We start from the raw sequence: 16,857 nt of genomic DNA on the forward strand, positions 1-16,857 counted from the left end.
CACGACTGAGAGCGAGGGCCTCACGACTGAGAGCGAGGGCCTCACGACTGAGAGCGAGGGCCTCACGACTGAGAGCGAGGGCCTCACGACTGAGAGCGAGGGCCCCACGACTGAGAGCGAGGGCCTCACGATTGATAGCGAGGGCCCCACAACTGAGACACGACTGAGAGCGAGGGCCTCACGACTGATAGCGAGGGCCCCACGACTGAGAGCGAGGGCCCCACGACTGAGAGCGAGGGCCTCACGACTGATAGCGAGGGCCCCACGACTGAGACACGACTGATAGCGAGGGCCCCACGACTTAGAGCGAGGGCCTCACGACTGGGAGCGAGGGCCTCACGACTGATAGCGAGGGCCTCACGACTGAGAGCGAGGGCCTCACGACTGATAGCGAGGGCCTCACGACTGACAACAAGGCCTCACAATCAGAATGGGCTGGGAGTCCTAACAAGGTGCCTCTTGAGGCCTCAGAATGTTTTGTGAGAGGTCCTCAAAAATGGGGAAATTAATGAAAACCTCACAAAGGCTTGGATAACTCGAGGCGAAATGTAGAGCAAAGGCAGGGGCTTTCCACGGCCGATTTATCGTTGGCCTATCGCCGGCAAACCGTAAACCTGCCATAATTTTTGATAGGGGTTTTCGAGAGCAGCGATAAGGATTTTTTGGTGAGCGGCAAACAGAGCGCCGCTGCAATCAATATAGCGTCGCCGCTGCAACCCTGCAGGAAAAAATGTCGGGAAAAAACGTCGCTCAAACGGCAGGCTGCAACTGATACATCGGCGGTGATGCAATGCGGCGGAGTGGCGGAGGAATACCGCCGGGATGTGGAGGTGCGGCGGCGACGCGGCGGAGAAACACGGTCGGGATGTGGAGGTGCGGCGGCGACGCGGCGGAGGAATACTGCCGGGATGTGGAGGTGCGGCGGCGATGCGGCGGAGGAATACCGCCGGGATGTGGAGGTGCGGCGGCGATGCGGCGGAGGAATACCGCCGGGATGAGATGGCGCAGACGATGGCAGCAAACGATGGCAGCAGACGATGGCAGCAGATGATGGCAGCAGACGATGGCAGCAGATGATGGCAGCAGATGATGGCAGCAGATGATGGCAGCAGATGATAGCTGGCCACATCACTACCTAATATACAGTAGGCAAAGTAAACGTAACAAATATCGTCGAAAAACAGCTCAACATCAGTGAAAAAAACAAACATCAACAACAAAGAGTGAAACATAAGTGAAAAAAATCAATCCCAGCAGCCGCCAATCATTCGCTCAGTGATTGTCTCACGTGGCAATCATTAGCGTCAGTTCACCGCGACGCTTACAAGCTCTCGCGCAACACAATCATTGCTATCATCTTGCTACAACTTGTTTACATCGTTCAATTCAACCTAAGTTCAGCTCATTAGCTCAATAATAGATTCTTTAAATAATGCATGGAGTACAACCATGTAAATTAAATCTTCTAAATGTTTATAAATTCAATATATATAAAAAATAAAACAAGAGGATAGTCTCTTATATTTACGCAATTTCTGAAGAAATGACGAGTTAATTGTTAACTCAATTCAGGTGAGGCATCGTAGAAAGGTTTGTACGCTCTTCAATAAAAAATATTCTTGAATTTCACTTCTGATATACTCAAAATTATTAATTGAAATAACCTTGAAAAAGATCAGTCAAACTATCACTCAATTAAATTAAAAAAGAAGCAAATAGTTTTTCAAGAAAATTTCCTACTATTATATGAACGAACTCTCAAAGTTCCTTGACCTGCACACTCTACATCAAGACATGATAACACATAATAAATATTGACTTGTAAAAATATAACTTATACATCTTTATTCGTTGTTTTTCGTTACATGAGATATGATTATTTTCCACATTTTAATTAATTCTCACCATGAAAATAATGCGGTGCTTACTGCTTAGCGGTCATAATAACGTAGTCTGCCCTCCGGCTTGTCAGCCAGGCACAGCAGTGACTGCAATAAACTGCTGGGCATTGGTCATGCTGGGAGAACTGCTGGGCTGTGATCATGCTGGGAGAACTGCTGGGCAGTGGTCATGCTGGGAGAACTGCTGGGCTGTGGTCATGCTGGGAGAACTGCTGGGCAGTGGTCATGCTGGGAGAACTGCTGGGCAGTGGTCATGCTGGGAGAACTGCTGGGCAGTGGTCAAGTGTTGAAGTACAGCAGTAACTGTACATTGGTAAAGCATATTTATTTCTGATGAATATTCATATTCCGAATATGTGTTACAGTTAAGCGCGGCATGAACATTACAGTGGTTGCTGCACTGTACCTCTCAGCTGTAATTAATTTTACTGTGCAGATGTAGTTAATTTTTACGATTTTACTATTTATGTAAAATCAACTCACAATCCCTATTCAAACCGAATATATTTCTTAAAATTTTGTTCAAATCGACTTTTGAAAACTATGATTGCGTGCAATATGTATATGATTAGTTATAAATTTTTGTATATTTATAGTGACGTTATGTATGAGATAGATGAGTGATCAGTATATCATATAAGTGCATTACAAATTTATGTATCCGTAAAACATATATATAATTGAAGACTAATAACTAATCTACAGGATATTATTTACAACTCTAGTTAATCAAACCAATACTATTCCTAACTCAAGTTAATCAATACACACCATAATGCAACTTTTGTTTGTGATAATACTTTTATAAACTACTTCTTTCAATTGATCGTAATAATAAATTCTGTCGTATGAAGTTGAAAACTTCTGCGTATCAATCTCATTTTATTTATAACTCATGCTAACCAATCGCATATTTTTTTAAAACTACTGTCAATCCATCTTATATTATTTGCAACTATTGTCCATCAATCGTTTATTCTTAACAACTCCTGTCCATCAATCAAATATTCTTAACAACTCCTGTCCATCAATCATATATTCTCAACAACTCCAGTCCATCAATCATATATTCTCAACAACTCCTGTCCATCAATCATGTATTCTTAACAACTCCTGTCCATCAATCATACATTCTTAACAACTCCTGTCCATTCTTAACAACTCCTGTCCATCAATCATACATTCTTAACAACTCCTGTCCATCAATCATATATTCTTAACAACTCCTGTCCATCAATCGTATTATTTTCACAGTTCCAGTCGCCGAAAAGTTCACCATTGCGATTGAGTTGCTGTGTTGACCAGCGCTTCGTGACGTCGATTTTATTCTTGTTATTTGCTGTACAAACATCGTTTGGCGTCAGCTGCGCCTGCGTCATTATTGTGTGACGCACACGATGCACGTCCTACGTCGCACGGCTCATGACGCAGGGCTCAAGACGCACGACTCAAGACGCACGGCTCAAGACGCACGACTCAAGACGCATGGCTCAAGACGCACGGCTCAAGACGCATGGCTCATGACGCACGGCTCAAGACGCACGGCTCAAGACGCACGACTCAAGACGCATGGCTCAAGACGCACGGCTCAAGACGCATGGCTCATGACGCACGGCTCAAGACGCACGACTCAAGACGCATGGCTCAAGACGCACGGCTCAAGACGCACGGCTCAAGACACACGGCTCAAGACGCACGGCTTAAGACGCACGGCTCAAGACGCACGGCTCTTACACACGGTACAAGACGCACGGCTCAAGACGCACGGCTCACGACGCACGGCTCAAGACGCACGGCTTAAGACGCACGGCTAACGACGCACGGCTCAAGACGCACGGCTTAAGACGCACAGCTCAAGACGCACGGCTCAAGACGCACGGCTCAAGACACCAGGCTCAAGACGCACGGCTCAGCACGGCTCAAGACGCACGGCTCAAGACGCACGGCTCAAGACGCACGACGCACGACGCAAGACACACGCGGCGCACGCCTTGTACGCAGGTCGCCCCCAATTAGCGACATAATTTATTCAGATGTGCCAGAGTTTGTCGTGCCTGAAGAAGCTACATCGACCGATAATATAGCACCCTTATGCCTATATATTCTTCTATATATATTTACCTAAGCAGTCTATATCTACACTCGTATACGCCTGAACCTCGCGCACGCATTGATTATGCGTGGCCACAATGCGTATACGCCTTGAATTCTTCAAGGGCGCTCACGGCGTAAACGCTTTGTTATTTCTTGTCTCTTGTTTAGCAGCTATTGATTGTTTTTGGTTCACTTTTTACCACAATTTTCTTTCCAGTTTTAGCTTGCAAAGAAATGCTCTAAAACATTTTTCACGTTAATATAGATTTTACATTCCACTACCACCATTATTAAGATTTTGTTTCATTTATATATATAGTTAATTTGATTTTTTTCGTCTTAGTAATGGGATGAAATCAGATATTTTTCTATATTTCAATATTTCAATACTTTCTATATTTTTTACAAATAACACTTGGTTAACATTTCATTGTAGTTTAGTTTAATTAAGACCGAATTATTTTATTTTTAACGCTATATTGAAAAATTAATTGATGTTAAAACAATTACATATAAAAACATTGACTGTGATCTGAACATTCTCTCCCAACCTAAACATTGAAACAAATTCATTGTTCAATCCAATTCATTCAATTCATTTACGTTCAGAGAGTCGAATTCACTATCCACAAAAAATGCGCACACATTCACTATTCACCTCAAAATACGCACACATTCACTATCCACAGAAAAATACGCGCACATTCAATATCCATAAAAAATTACGCACACATTCACTATCCACAGAAAAATACGCGCACATTCAATATCCATAAAAAAATACGCACACATTCACTAGCCACAGAAAAATACGCGCACATTCAATATCCATAAAAAATTACGCACACATTCACTATCCACAGAAAAATACGCGCACATTCAATATCCATAAAAAAATACGCACACATTCACTAGCCACAGAAAAATACGCACACATTCACTATCCACAAAAAATGCGCACGCATTCACTATTCACCTCAAAATACGCACACATTCACTATACACCGCAAAATACGCACATATTCACTATCCATAGAAAAATACGCTCACATTCTCTATACACAGAAAAATACGCACATTAAACACGCAAGTGCCTCATGTACATGTAATGTACAGATTTAAATTAAAATGCGCATTACACATGTATACATTTAAAAAGAATAATCCACATGCAATATTCAATATAAAATATACAATGCATGAAAAATAATTTCATCTTGCAACATACAACATGTAATATTGAATACCATAAGCAATTCAACATACAACATCAAATATAAACATCCAACAATAAACATACACCATTTAACATAAGCAATCAACGTCCACTATTCAACATTCATTCATCACGATGATCATGTAATCCATAATTCAAGTCCTCCATTTGTCCCCATGGTGCCATAAATCAAATTGCCCCACTGTGGCCACCGTGGGCTATACATCAATTCCTGGCCATGAGTCAATTTCGTACTCATTTTGTCTATTCTGTACCCATTTTGAAAATTTGTCCCCAAGTTGCCAATTTGTCAATTTGTAACATAGATACTAAAATTTACTTTTGCTCCAAGGTTGTTATTTGAGCCCAATTTTAGCGTTTCTTCCAGATTTGTAAATTTTTTCACTATTCTTCAATTTGTAACCAATTGGTCAATTCTTTTTTTTTAATATATGCCCCATTTGTCGATTCTTCCTTAGTCGTCTTTTCATTAGTTTGCGCACATTTCGCATTTTTTTTTAATATGAAGCCAAATTTTCAATTGTACTCAATTTCCCATTTGTACCCAATCTGTCAATCTGTACCCAATTTATAAATTTTTATCCAATATGACATTATGAACCCAAATAGTCAATTTTTACCTTATTCGTCAATTTATACCCAATTTGTCAATTTTTACCAAATTTGTCAATTCATACCCAATTGGTCAATTAACCTCCAAATTGGCAAATTTGTTCCCAATCTGACAATTTTACTCAGTTTCTCAATATGCACTTAATTTTCAATTTCTACTCAAATTCTCAACTTGCTCAAAGTGTATGGTATATGATATATGGTACATGGTGAATGCTATATGGTATATAGTATATGGTATATGATATATGGTACATGGTATATTTATATTTTTACCTCCCAAGCCAATTTGTACCCCCATCCAAGCCCTTTGTCCATGACGAGCACAAAAGGTTCCGTCGCGGCAGAGGTTCGCTCAAATGAGCTGGAATATCGACGCGGTATTCCGGCTCAGGTGGCAGCAGTGGCAGTCGCTCACTGGCCTGCAGGTGAGCTACAGTTACTGCAGTGCAGTCGTGGCATTTACTGCGTGTGTTGGAGCGACAGTTACTTGCTAGGCAACAGTTGTTCCACAGTTACTGTAGTGCAGTCGTGGCAGTTACTGCGTGTGTTGGAGCGACAGTTACTTGCTGCGCTACAGTTGTTCCACAGTTATTGCAGTGCAGTCGTGGCAGTTACTGCGTGTGTTGGAGCGACAGTTACTTGCTGCGCTACAGTTGTTCCACAGTTATTGCAGTGCAGTCTTGACAGTTACTGCGTGTGTTGAAACAACAGTCACATGCTGGGCTACAGGTGGGCCACAGTTACTGCAGTGCAGTCGTGGCAGTTAGTCTGTATGTAACAACAGTGAAAATGTACAGGCTAATATTATTTAGATTTCTTGCATTGGAACTAGAGTGACTACTGTAACAATTATACATTTACTGTCTGTGTGGGCTGCAGTTACACTGTAACGATGCTCATACAAGGCAGATACTGCGATGTATTTTCAGCAGTTATTGCGAAGAAGTCTTGATACTTAATGCAGTGCAAATAAATCTGTTACTATCCATGATGGTGGAAAAAATTTAATGCGGTGTATGCGTTGTTAAAATTAAAAAAATTGATTTGGTAACAAATTTAATGCGTTGTACAGAATAGGCAGCAGCTGCAGTGCAGGTGCAGTATAATAACCAATACTTCTCTATGCACTTTAAAAGCGACTGCACCCAACAATAATATAATTTTCGAGCAGTGCAGTTCCTGTGATGCCAGAGCCAGTGAATGCGACTGATGCAGTGAATGACACTACATTATAAGAAGAATTTACACTGCAAAAGTTCCTAGGTGATAATCCAGAAGACATTTACATTTTTTACATTTAAACGATTGTTCAGTCGTTTAAATGCTAAATGCCTAATTTTCAGGGATTATAATGTAAAAAATTCTATCATTACTATATGGTAAAACTTTTCAAAACTAGAATGTAAAATTTTCGGTAATTAAAATGCAAAGTGTTTGATCAATAAATTCTATAATTTTTGGTAGTTAAAAAGTAAACATGTTCATTCATCAAAATGTAAAATTTTTGGTAGGTAAAATGTAGAATATACGTTCATTATTATGTGTAATATATTATTAGAAATTTTTATGATTGTAAAGCATCGATGGAAATATAGCCGCTTGCTTGCGCATTTGAAGCAAAACCAAAACCATAGACAGTAGCGACTAAGGGTCTATGCCATGCAATTATTAAGGTCTATACTAAGGGACTATGCCATGCATGAATTAAGGTCTATACTAAGGGTCTATGCCATGCCAGAATTAAGTCTATACTAAGGGTCTATACCATGCATGAATTATGGTCAATACTAAGGGTTAAGGCCAAGAAAGAATTTTACACACTATCCATTATTATAGTGCATATAATTTGACTGATTAAACTGATTTAAGTTTTAATTAAAATTATCACGGATAATAAATAAGTTAAATGAGTTGTGTGCAGTTTTACGGTGATAATGAAACGTACGTATAGTCAAATATTGTGATTTTAATAACTATAATGCATATAATAGATTTATATAAAAACTGATTCATTAATTGCCCTGCAAATTAAGTTGCTCATATTCTTTCATAACGACGCTTCTTAACAATTGTTCGGCTGAAAGATTTATTTTGACCAATTGAATTTCACAGGGATTTGAAATAAACTAAGTAATGTTGAGTGCAGTTGCAGTGATGAATTTCTTACTCATGAGTCTATGTTGGGGAATAGTGGGAGAGTCCAGACAGTTCATCCTACCCCATGCTTCCCCCACTCCCACACATCCTCATGACACCCACCATGAGATCCTCGATCAGTCCCGACCCCAGCAGCAGCCCCAGTCTTCAGCTAAACCACTTCCACAAACCTTATCTCCGAAGACCAATTATATATCCAGTGATATTAATTCATTGGATGTATCTCTTGATAAATTTGATTTAAAATCAGACAATTTCAAGCTGTTCCAATCAAAGGAAGTCTCCTCCTTCTCGTCTGACGATGCGGTCTCCAGTCTTCATCATCCAATTAAAACAAAGACCAATGACCAAGCCATTAGAGCGACAGAACGTCTTCACCCATTACCACCAAATTTATTCAGTAAATATAAAACAAAACTTCACACAACGCTTCTCGCGTCAGTTGTAGCCGATGAAAAAGCTCAGCACTACGATACCCTGCCAGAACCCTTCCCAAACTCTACATTCACTACCCCTACAGTCATTACCCCTACAGTCACTACCCCTACAATCACTACCCCTACAGTCACTACCCCTATATTCACTTTCCCATCTGCCACTATCCCTACATCCACGACCCCTACAGTCACTACCCCGTCAGCCACTACCCCTACAGCCACTACCCCTACGGTCACGAACCCTACAGTCACTACCCCTACATCCACGACCCCTACAGTCACTACCCCGTCAGCCACTACCCCTACAGCCACTACCCCTACAATCACGAACCCTACAGTCACTACCCCTAAAGCCACTACCCCTACGGTCACGAACCCTACAGTCACTACCCCTACAGTCACTACCCCTACAGCCACTACCCCTACAGTCACTACTCCTACAGTCCCTAGGGGGAAACACAGCACAGTTTTCACAGTCACGGTTGGAAACAACGACAGTGACCAATTACCTGGAACAGAAGAACAAGGAACTAAATTTACCGCTCATGTCATGGTCGCCAACTTGCCTGAGTCCAAAATAACCAGGAAATTGATGAACACATGGGCTCCGTTCAGAAGTTTACAAGTAGCTGCGAGTGCAAGTATGCGTGTTAACAACGGGAACTTGACAATCACGAAAAAGAACTTGACGACTACGAAAAATATTTCAAGTAATTCGCCAGGAAGCTTTAATACTGATGGTATGTCCAGCAAAAATGAATTTTATTTTTTTGGACTGCCGGCAGTATCATCAGGAGAAAGCACGCCTAGAGAAGGCGATAGAAATCGAAATACCCGAGCTGTTGAAACTGGTAGTTCAAGTAAGTAGTCACTTTAATTACTGAATTTATTTTCCATAAATAATTAGAGTGTATATTTTCACGACAATTTTGGAGTAAGTAAAGTAGCACACACAAAAGTGTGGTTATGGTGCCGATGCGCTCAAATAAATAGTACGTATTTATATCAATAAACCTTTGAAAAGAAGAAACTCATCATTCGCCTTGGCTGTGAAAATATGATTATTGGATTATGTTATTGCAAACTAAGTTTTCACCTGATGAGTTACTGTGCAAAAATTTAGACTAAGTTGTTGAAAATAGTATTAGAGAGAAATGAGAGCTCAAACCAATGAGCATGTCTCTAAATATGCATATGACGATACAAACAATAATATGAACTTAAATTTTCACATTAAAGCACTCAATCATATTGGAATAATTTAAAATTTTCGATAGATAAAATTCGGCAAAAAAAATGTGATCGCAGTTCTGAGGCCATTTAATTATGGGAAAGTAAATTAAATGTTCGGTGTTTTTACCGTAGATTTTCACAGTTTATCAGCTACTATTATATAAAGCTACCATTAATAACAAATTAACGTATCAGTGCTACGTCCGATTTCTGTTAATGCTGTGGTTGAGTAAGTGAGTTAAAATTTATTACTTCCAATTAATTTAATGAGTGTTTTTAAATAGAAAACGAAAAAACTTTTCGAAATTAATCGTTTTTAAACACATTAAAGAAATATCTGTCATTTATTGTTTTAATTTTATGTTAACAGAACTGACACCAGCACGTCAGCTGGGAGACGACAGCCTGAACCTGCAGGGGCAAGTGGTGAAGGTGGCCGTGGCACATGTGAGTGGTGGTGGTGGTGGTAGCGGCAGTGGTGGTGGTGGTGGTGGTGATGGTCTTGGTTGCTCGTGTTGGGTTTACCTGATGGTATAGGTAATAGCGGTGTTAGATTTGGGGATTACGGTGTTAGGTTGTGGATAAATCTACCTTATATGGAATTATAAAAGCTTTTTAATATGAAGGACATAAACGACGTTTGATAATGTAAAAGATTTCTGATAAGAAGAAATATTCACAAATTTTAACAATAAATACCACTGACCCGCAGTACCCGCCGTTTTTGGACCTGTCCCCCGGGTCACGGGGGCTCAACATCTCGGGGACGCTGGGCCACGGGCAAGCGTGGGACGTCCTGGCTGCATTAACGGGCCACTTCAACTTCACCCCGCGGGTCGTGGTGGCGCCCACGGGGGGCGTGGGGGCAGTGGGCCTCACGGGGGAGTGGGACGGGGTGATAGGGGTGCTGCAGCGACAGGTATGTCATTGCTGCATATATATAACTTTGGGTGGATGATTCATATACAGGGTGCGGCGCGGGAACTTACTTATTTGAATTGCGCGCCACGTGGCGGCCATTAGTCCTAGGAAGGTGGCGCCATGCGCAATATGGTGCGCGGGCTATGAAGTTTTTCGTCCACTCAGTTCAGTTGCGACCATGCAGTGGTCGAGAGAGGAGCGCGCGTTCGCAGTCTCTGTGTACTTTTCTAGTGGCCGGTCTATCGTTGCAACCCAGCGTGCGTTTAGGAGGCAGTTTAATGTCGCGCCCACTGGTCGTGTTCCTGGTCGTACATCAATCGTTCAGTGGGTGAATACTTTTATGAATACAGGCAGTGTGTGGAAACAAAAACCAGGTCCTTCCAAAACCACTAGGACGCCAGAAAATGTCGAGAGAGTAAGGCAGGCGGTTTTGCAATCACCTAAGCAATCCGCACGAAAACATGCATCTGCGCTTAGAATTTCCGATCGCACAGTTAGGCGAATTCTGCACCAAGACTTAAAATTCCACCCTTACAAACTGGCAGTGGTGCAAAAACTAAATCCACGTGATTTTGTTTCACGACAAAGGGCATGTGAAGCCATCGTTGAAAACTTGCCTAACAACGCACTTGTGTTTTTTAGTGATGAAGCACATTTTCATCTGTCAGGGTGTGTGAATAAGCAAAACATGCGATATTGGAGTGGTGTGAACCCCCGAGAACTTCATGAGAAGCCCCTTCATGCAGAACGAGTGACTGTTTGGTGTGCCTTATCCAGGACTGGCATCATAGGCCCATGGTTTTTTGAAGAGAACGATAGGGCAGTTACAGTCACTTCTGAACGGTACAGTCAGATGATTCAAGAGTTTTTCCTTCCAAAACTTGATGAACTTGGTGTAAGAAATGTGTGGTTTCAACAAGATGGGGCCACGGCTCACACAGCACGCGCTTCAATGGCTCTCTTGCGCGAACACTTTCCACAACGCGTGATCTCCTTAAGGGGCGATCTCCAGTGGCCAGCGCGCTCGCCGGACTTAGCCCCCTGCGACTATTTTTTGTGGGGATACTTGAAATCCTTAGTGTACACCAATCGTCCGAGGACCCTAGCTGAACTGAAGAACAACATTCGCGTTGCTATTGCTGACATTGGTCCAGACATGCTTGAGAAGGTGGAGCGAAACTTCCGATCTCGTCTGACAAAATGTATTGAACAGCATGGAGGTCACCTACAAGATGTAATATTCAAGAATTAAACTTGTAAGTAAACCCAACGAAACTTTAAATGTAGCTCTTTGTAAAAAAGAAAGAATTAAAACGCTATCTTTAATACTTTTTACTTTGTGATTTTTTTAAAAGAGTAAGTTCCCACGCCGCACCCTGTATAATGACATTAATCATCAAATTATTGATAATATAATTAGTGATACATCATCTTATATTATACTCATAAAAAATATAATAATTATACTCCGTTGATATAATGATTTATCCTCATTTTATTTTTTCTCTACAGTTATTTTATAAATAGAAGTTAAACAGCGCTGTACTGCCTCGTTATCGGCTTGTATGAGATTATTTGAATAATAAATTTATATGAATAATTTACTTAATTATCTACTTTAATGTACTTAACCTAACTAATTCATATGTTCAACCTTGTTAATTAAATTAATTTATTTAATTTACCTAATTAAATAAATTTAATTAATTTATTTTATGCCGAAAATATCATACAAATTAGGTTACCAACAATGTTCATTTAATCAAGTTAACATTACATTTTCAAAATTAATTAGAAATTATAAACCTTTCTCAATGTGATAGCAATGCGTGTCATTAAATTTAATAAAAAAAAGTTTATCAGCCTTTCCAAAATATTTTTTTAACTTCTAATGAATGTTATATACACCTTCATACTGAACAGCTTGTCCGAATGACAATTTCACTTTTTTGTGGTCATTTTTAACCAGTTTGACCCTGCAAGTGGACGTATCAATGCTACGTCTGATCTCTGTGATATGCCACTAATCTTCCAACATTATAACCCATGTATTTGACTGAGTGGTGCCCCAGGAGGCGGAGTTCTCACTGCTGCCGGTTGCACTGACGGAGGCTCGGCAGGCGGTGCTAGAGTTCACGGCGCCCCTGGGCACCTCGTCCTACGGCGCTCTCGTCAGACGCCCTGGGTTCTCTCCTAAGCCGGACGCCCTCTTACAGCCCTTTGACCTCAAGGTCAGACCGTCCTGCTGTTAATTGATGCATAGTTCATGCACTTGAGTCCTTGACCATACAAATAACCATGCCAATAATGTGTCGCGGTACCAGATTATCAAAACAGGTGCACTTGAGTGCAGTGCGTAAGTACTTGTGCAGTACGTAAGTACTTGTGCAGTGCGTAAGTACTTGTGCAGTGCGTAGGTACTTGTGCAGTTCGTAAGTACTTGTGCAGTGCGTAAGTACCTGTGCAGTGCGTAGGTACTTGTGCAGTGCGTAAGTACTTGTGCAGTTTGTAAGTACTAGTGCAGTGCGTAAGTTCTTGTGCAGTGCGTAAGTACTTGTGCAGTGCGTAAGTACTGCTAAGACGTTACTCCAATCGGTGTTATTATCAAAAGGTTTCGCGTAAAGTTACAGCCAAGAATTTCTACGTAACTTGGTTGCGTACAAATTCTTGCGTAAGAGAAGTTCGGAGGTTACGTAAGTGAAGTTACGCACAACTTTTAAATGGGTGAAGCAATTTGAACTCATAATGCCACCAATGAAACGGCAAAGTGTGATGGATTTTTATGTATACCTAAACAAAGAATATATAATCGTCCTATTGGTGTATATTTTAATCGTGTTGATGCCATAGGTTAAATGGTTTTCCATTCGCGCCAGGAATTATAATCATATAATAATATTTAAACCTGAGAGTTTCATTATCATTCACTGAAATCACATCATCATTGCATTATCTATTCAAAATTATATGGAGCTTGGCCAGACAAGCATTGTATTTAGCTGCAACGATTTGATACTCTTAGTCTTCAACAGTCGCCAATTAACACATCACAGATGTAACTAAATATTAGGTATCCCTCTAAGAAGGAGCCTCTAGGTTTAAATGAAAGAAACACACAAGTTCGATCGCATTGGACTAGGGATGTAAGCAAAGGATGTAAGCCAGGCTCTGATTGGTTGTTTCGCCAAGTGATTGATTTTGATAATGACATTTTAGAAAAGTCTTGCGCACAAATGCTTTGAAAATGTTAACATTAGGAGTACTAACTAACTAATTAACTAACTTCTTGTGCGTAAGTACAAAAAGTTACGTGTACTTAGGGTTGTTTTGATAATCCGGCCCCAGGTGTGGCTGGTGATTGTGGCGACTTTAGTGATGATGGGGCCGCTGATGTATGCCGTCATCCTGACGGGGGTGAGGCTGGGTAGGCGCGACGCCTCGTCCACGCATGCGTTTACCCTCACGCAGTGCGTGTGGTTCGTGTACGGCGCCCTCATGAAGCAGGGCTCTACCCTCAAGCCCCTCACCGGTGCGTGATGAAATGTTGTGTTACCCTCACCTTAACCATCACGATTACAGTGCGAGCGCACATTTAAATTTACTCTCGCCATTACCAATAAACTTACCCTTACATTTATAACTTACCCTTACCCATACATTTGGGCCCAAAACCATGCCCTTGCCCAAATCATTACCCTCACCCCGAATTCATCTAAACCTTCATCGATGACCCTACGAATCCTTCCGTATCCTGTTCGCCACGTGGTGGGTGTCTGTGGTAATCCCATAACCGCTCACCCCCTCATCCCTCACCTCCTCAACCACTCATCCCCTCACCCCTCAGCCCCCTTCTCTCCCCTCACTTCCTCACCACCTCCCTCCTCTCATCCCATCCACTCCTGCACCCCAGACTCCTCCCGTATCCTATTTGCCAAATGTTGGGTGCACGTGAAGATTCTCACCCCTTCACTCTCTCACCCCTTCATTCTCTCACCCCTCACCCCCCTCACCCACTCACTTCATACTCCACTCACCCCTGCACCCCAGACTCGTCCCGCATCCTGTTCGCGACGTGGTGGGTGTACGTGGTGATCGTGACGTCGTTCTACACGGCCAACTTGACGGCCTTCATGACGTTTAATGGCCTTAAACTGCCAGTGAGTTCTGCGGCCCAGCTGGCCCAGTACCCAGCTGTCAGCTGGCTCGCTCTACCAGACGGTGCACTGCAGCAATACGTCCAGGTCAGATATTGAAATATTTTTATTTTCATTTTTATTTATTTGTAAAGGAAAGAAATACGTCTAGGTCAGATATTAAAATTTATTTGATTCCTTTTTTATTTATTGAAAACAAAAGGATTACGTCTAGGTTAGATTTTACAATTTATTAATTTGCATTTTTATTCATTTGTAAACAAAAGGAATACGTTCAGGTCAGCTATTAAAATTCATTAATTTGCATTTTTATTCATTAGTAAACGAAAGGAATACATCCAGGTCAGATATAAGACATTTATTTATTTCTAGTTTTATTTATTTGAAAACGAAAGGAATACGTCTAGGTCAGCTATTAAAATTTATTAATTTGTTTTTTATTTATTTGAGAACGAAAGGAATACGTCTAGGTTAGATAGGATAACTTTTTCTGATTATAATTTATTGGTAAACAACAGGAATACATCCAGTTTACAGATAATAATTGAATTTTATATTTATTTATGAACAACAGGAATTCGTCTAAATCAGTAATATTAATATAAGGTATTTGTTCATATTATAATTTATTTAAAGCTATCATGTATGATGTATGTACTGATAATATTTTCAATTTTTTTCTTGCATCAATTCTGAAGCATATCCGTATTTTCCACTAACACGAGCAATATATTCATCTAATTTTATTCACTCTATGTAATAAATATGCTATAAATACACTTTCACGCAGGAATCTATTATGAACCTGAAAATAATAACGATTCAAAGAATATAATAATTATATTGAAAAGTGTATATTATCTTAAAAGTGCATATTAATAATAATAGTTATGCAGATATAATTATAATTACAATTAGATTACACAAAAGAAACATGACGTGTATTGTGGGGGGCAGAGCTCCCCCGACGTGGCGGTGCTGCGGGAGATGCAGCGAGGGGGGCGGGGGCAGCTCATCAGCTCCACGGACGAGGCCGTCGAGAGAGTGAGACGAGCGGGTGAGACGAGCGGGTGAGACGAGCGGGTGAGACGAGCGGGTGAGACACGAGCGGGTGAGACGAAGACAGACGAGCGGGTGAGACGAGAGCAGTCTCACCCGATCCTATTTACAGATGCATAAAGACTATTGATTTTACACATGTATCAAAGTTATGGAAGTTGTCATGTGTATAAATATTATGACATAAAAGCTATGTATGTTTACACATGTATAAACGCTATGGATGTTTACAAATACAAATAAGCTGTGGATGTTTACACAGACCCACGTAAACAGATCGTGTCTATGTTTGATATACCGAAAATATCAATGTTGTATGGATCGCTCTATACTCTATCAAAGTCATGCTCGGTAACCTTGTTAAAAAAAACGAGGTATGAACATCGCTGGCCACCGAAAAACTCATGTTTGGCCGCCGATAAAATGGCATTCAAGAAGCCACAGTCGTTCGCATGATTAATATATATCAGTAAATAAGCACATGCCATTATGCCACGGCCATTAGATATTGACACGCTATTTGTATCTCGCATGCTTGAGCTATGCCATTACGCCATCCATCGTTGGCCGACGAAAAACCGGCGATAATTTGGCTATTATTTTTTATATTGGTTCTACTTATTTTATATTTTGTTAATGTAAAGTTGAGGAACGTTTTGCTGTTGAACAGCTCTCGAGGTGCTTAAATTTTCACTGCTTCCATGCAATGATAATTATAAAGTTTATAATACATATAAATTGTATGAGAAACAACATGAAAGGCTAAGGAAAAGAAAAAACAGAAAGAATGAGATCCGAACTCGTCATTAATCACGTAATTATTTGGTTTTAAATTTGTAGACCAACTTACATTGTAAGATGACAGTGAAGATTTCATGACTTGAAATTTGCACTGACGATCTGCCTTACGACCTGAACTTACGATCAGCACCTATAATCTGCACTTGTAATCTGCACTTACGACTTGCACTTACGATTTGCTCTCACGCACACATTGCACGAATAGATGTCTGTATGTACGCTTGTTAAAAAAAATATGACTCATTACT

At 40.8% G+C, this 16,857-nt stretch overlaps 1 protein-coding gene across 1 annotated transcript in view; it reads right to left on the minus strand.

The window, feature by feature from the left end:
- LOC108666510 (mucin-1-like) overlaps positions 1–3,280 on the minus strand; it is a 9,576-nt gene extending 6,296 nt beyond the window's left edge. The window contains exons 1-3 of the mRNA XM_018153395.1: positions 3,178–3,280; positions 859–1,135; positions 183–405 (exon numbers count right to left, since the gene is read on the minus strand). Of these exons, the coding sequence (XP_018008884.1) occupies positions 183–405; positions 859–1,135; positions 3,178–3,280 (603 nt within the window). The remainder of the gene's footprint in view (positions 1–182; positions 406–858; positions 1,136–3,177) is intronic.
- Between the last annotated feature and the right edge of the window lie 13,577 nt (positions 3,281–16,857).

This window comes from Hyalella azteca, unplaced genomic scaffold (genome assembly GCF_000764305.2).
Source record: "Hyalella azteca isolate HAZT.00-mixed unplaced genomic scaffold, Hazt_2.0.2 contig7624, whole genome shotgun sequence".
NCBI lineage: Eukaryota > Metazoa > Arthropoda > Malacostraca > Amphipoda > Hyalellidae > Hyalella > Hyalella azteca.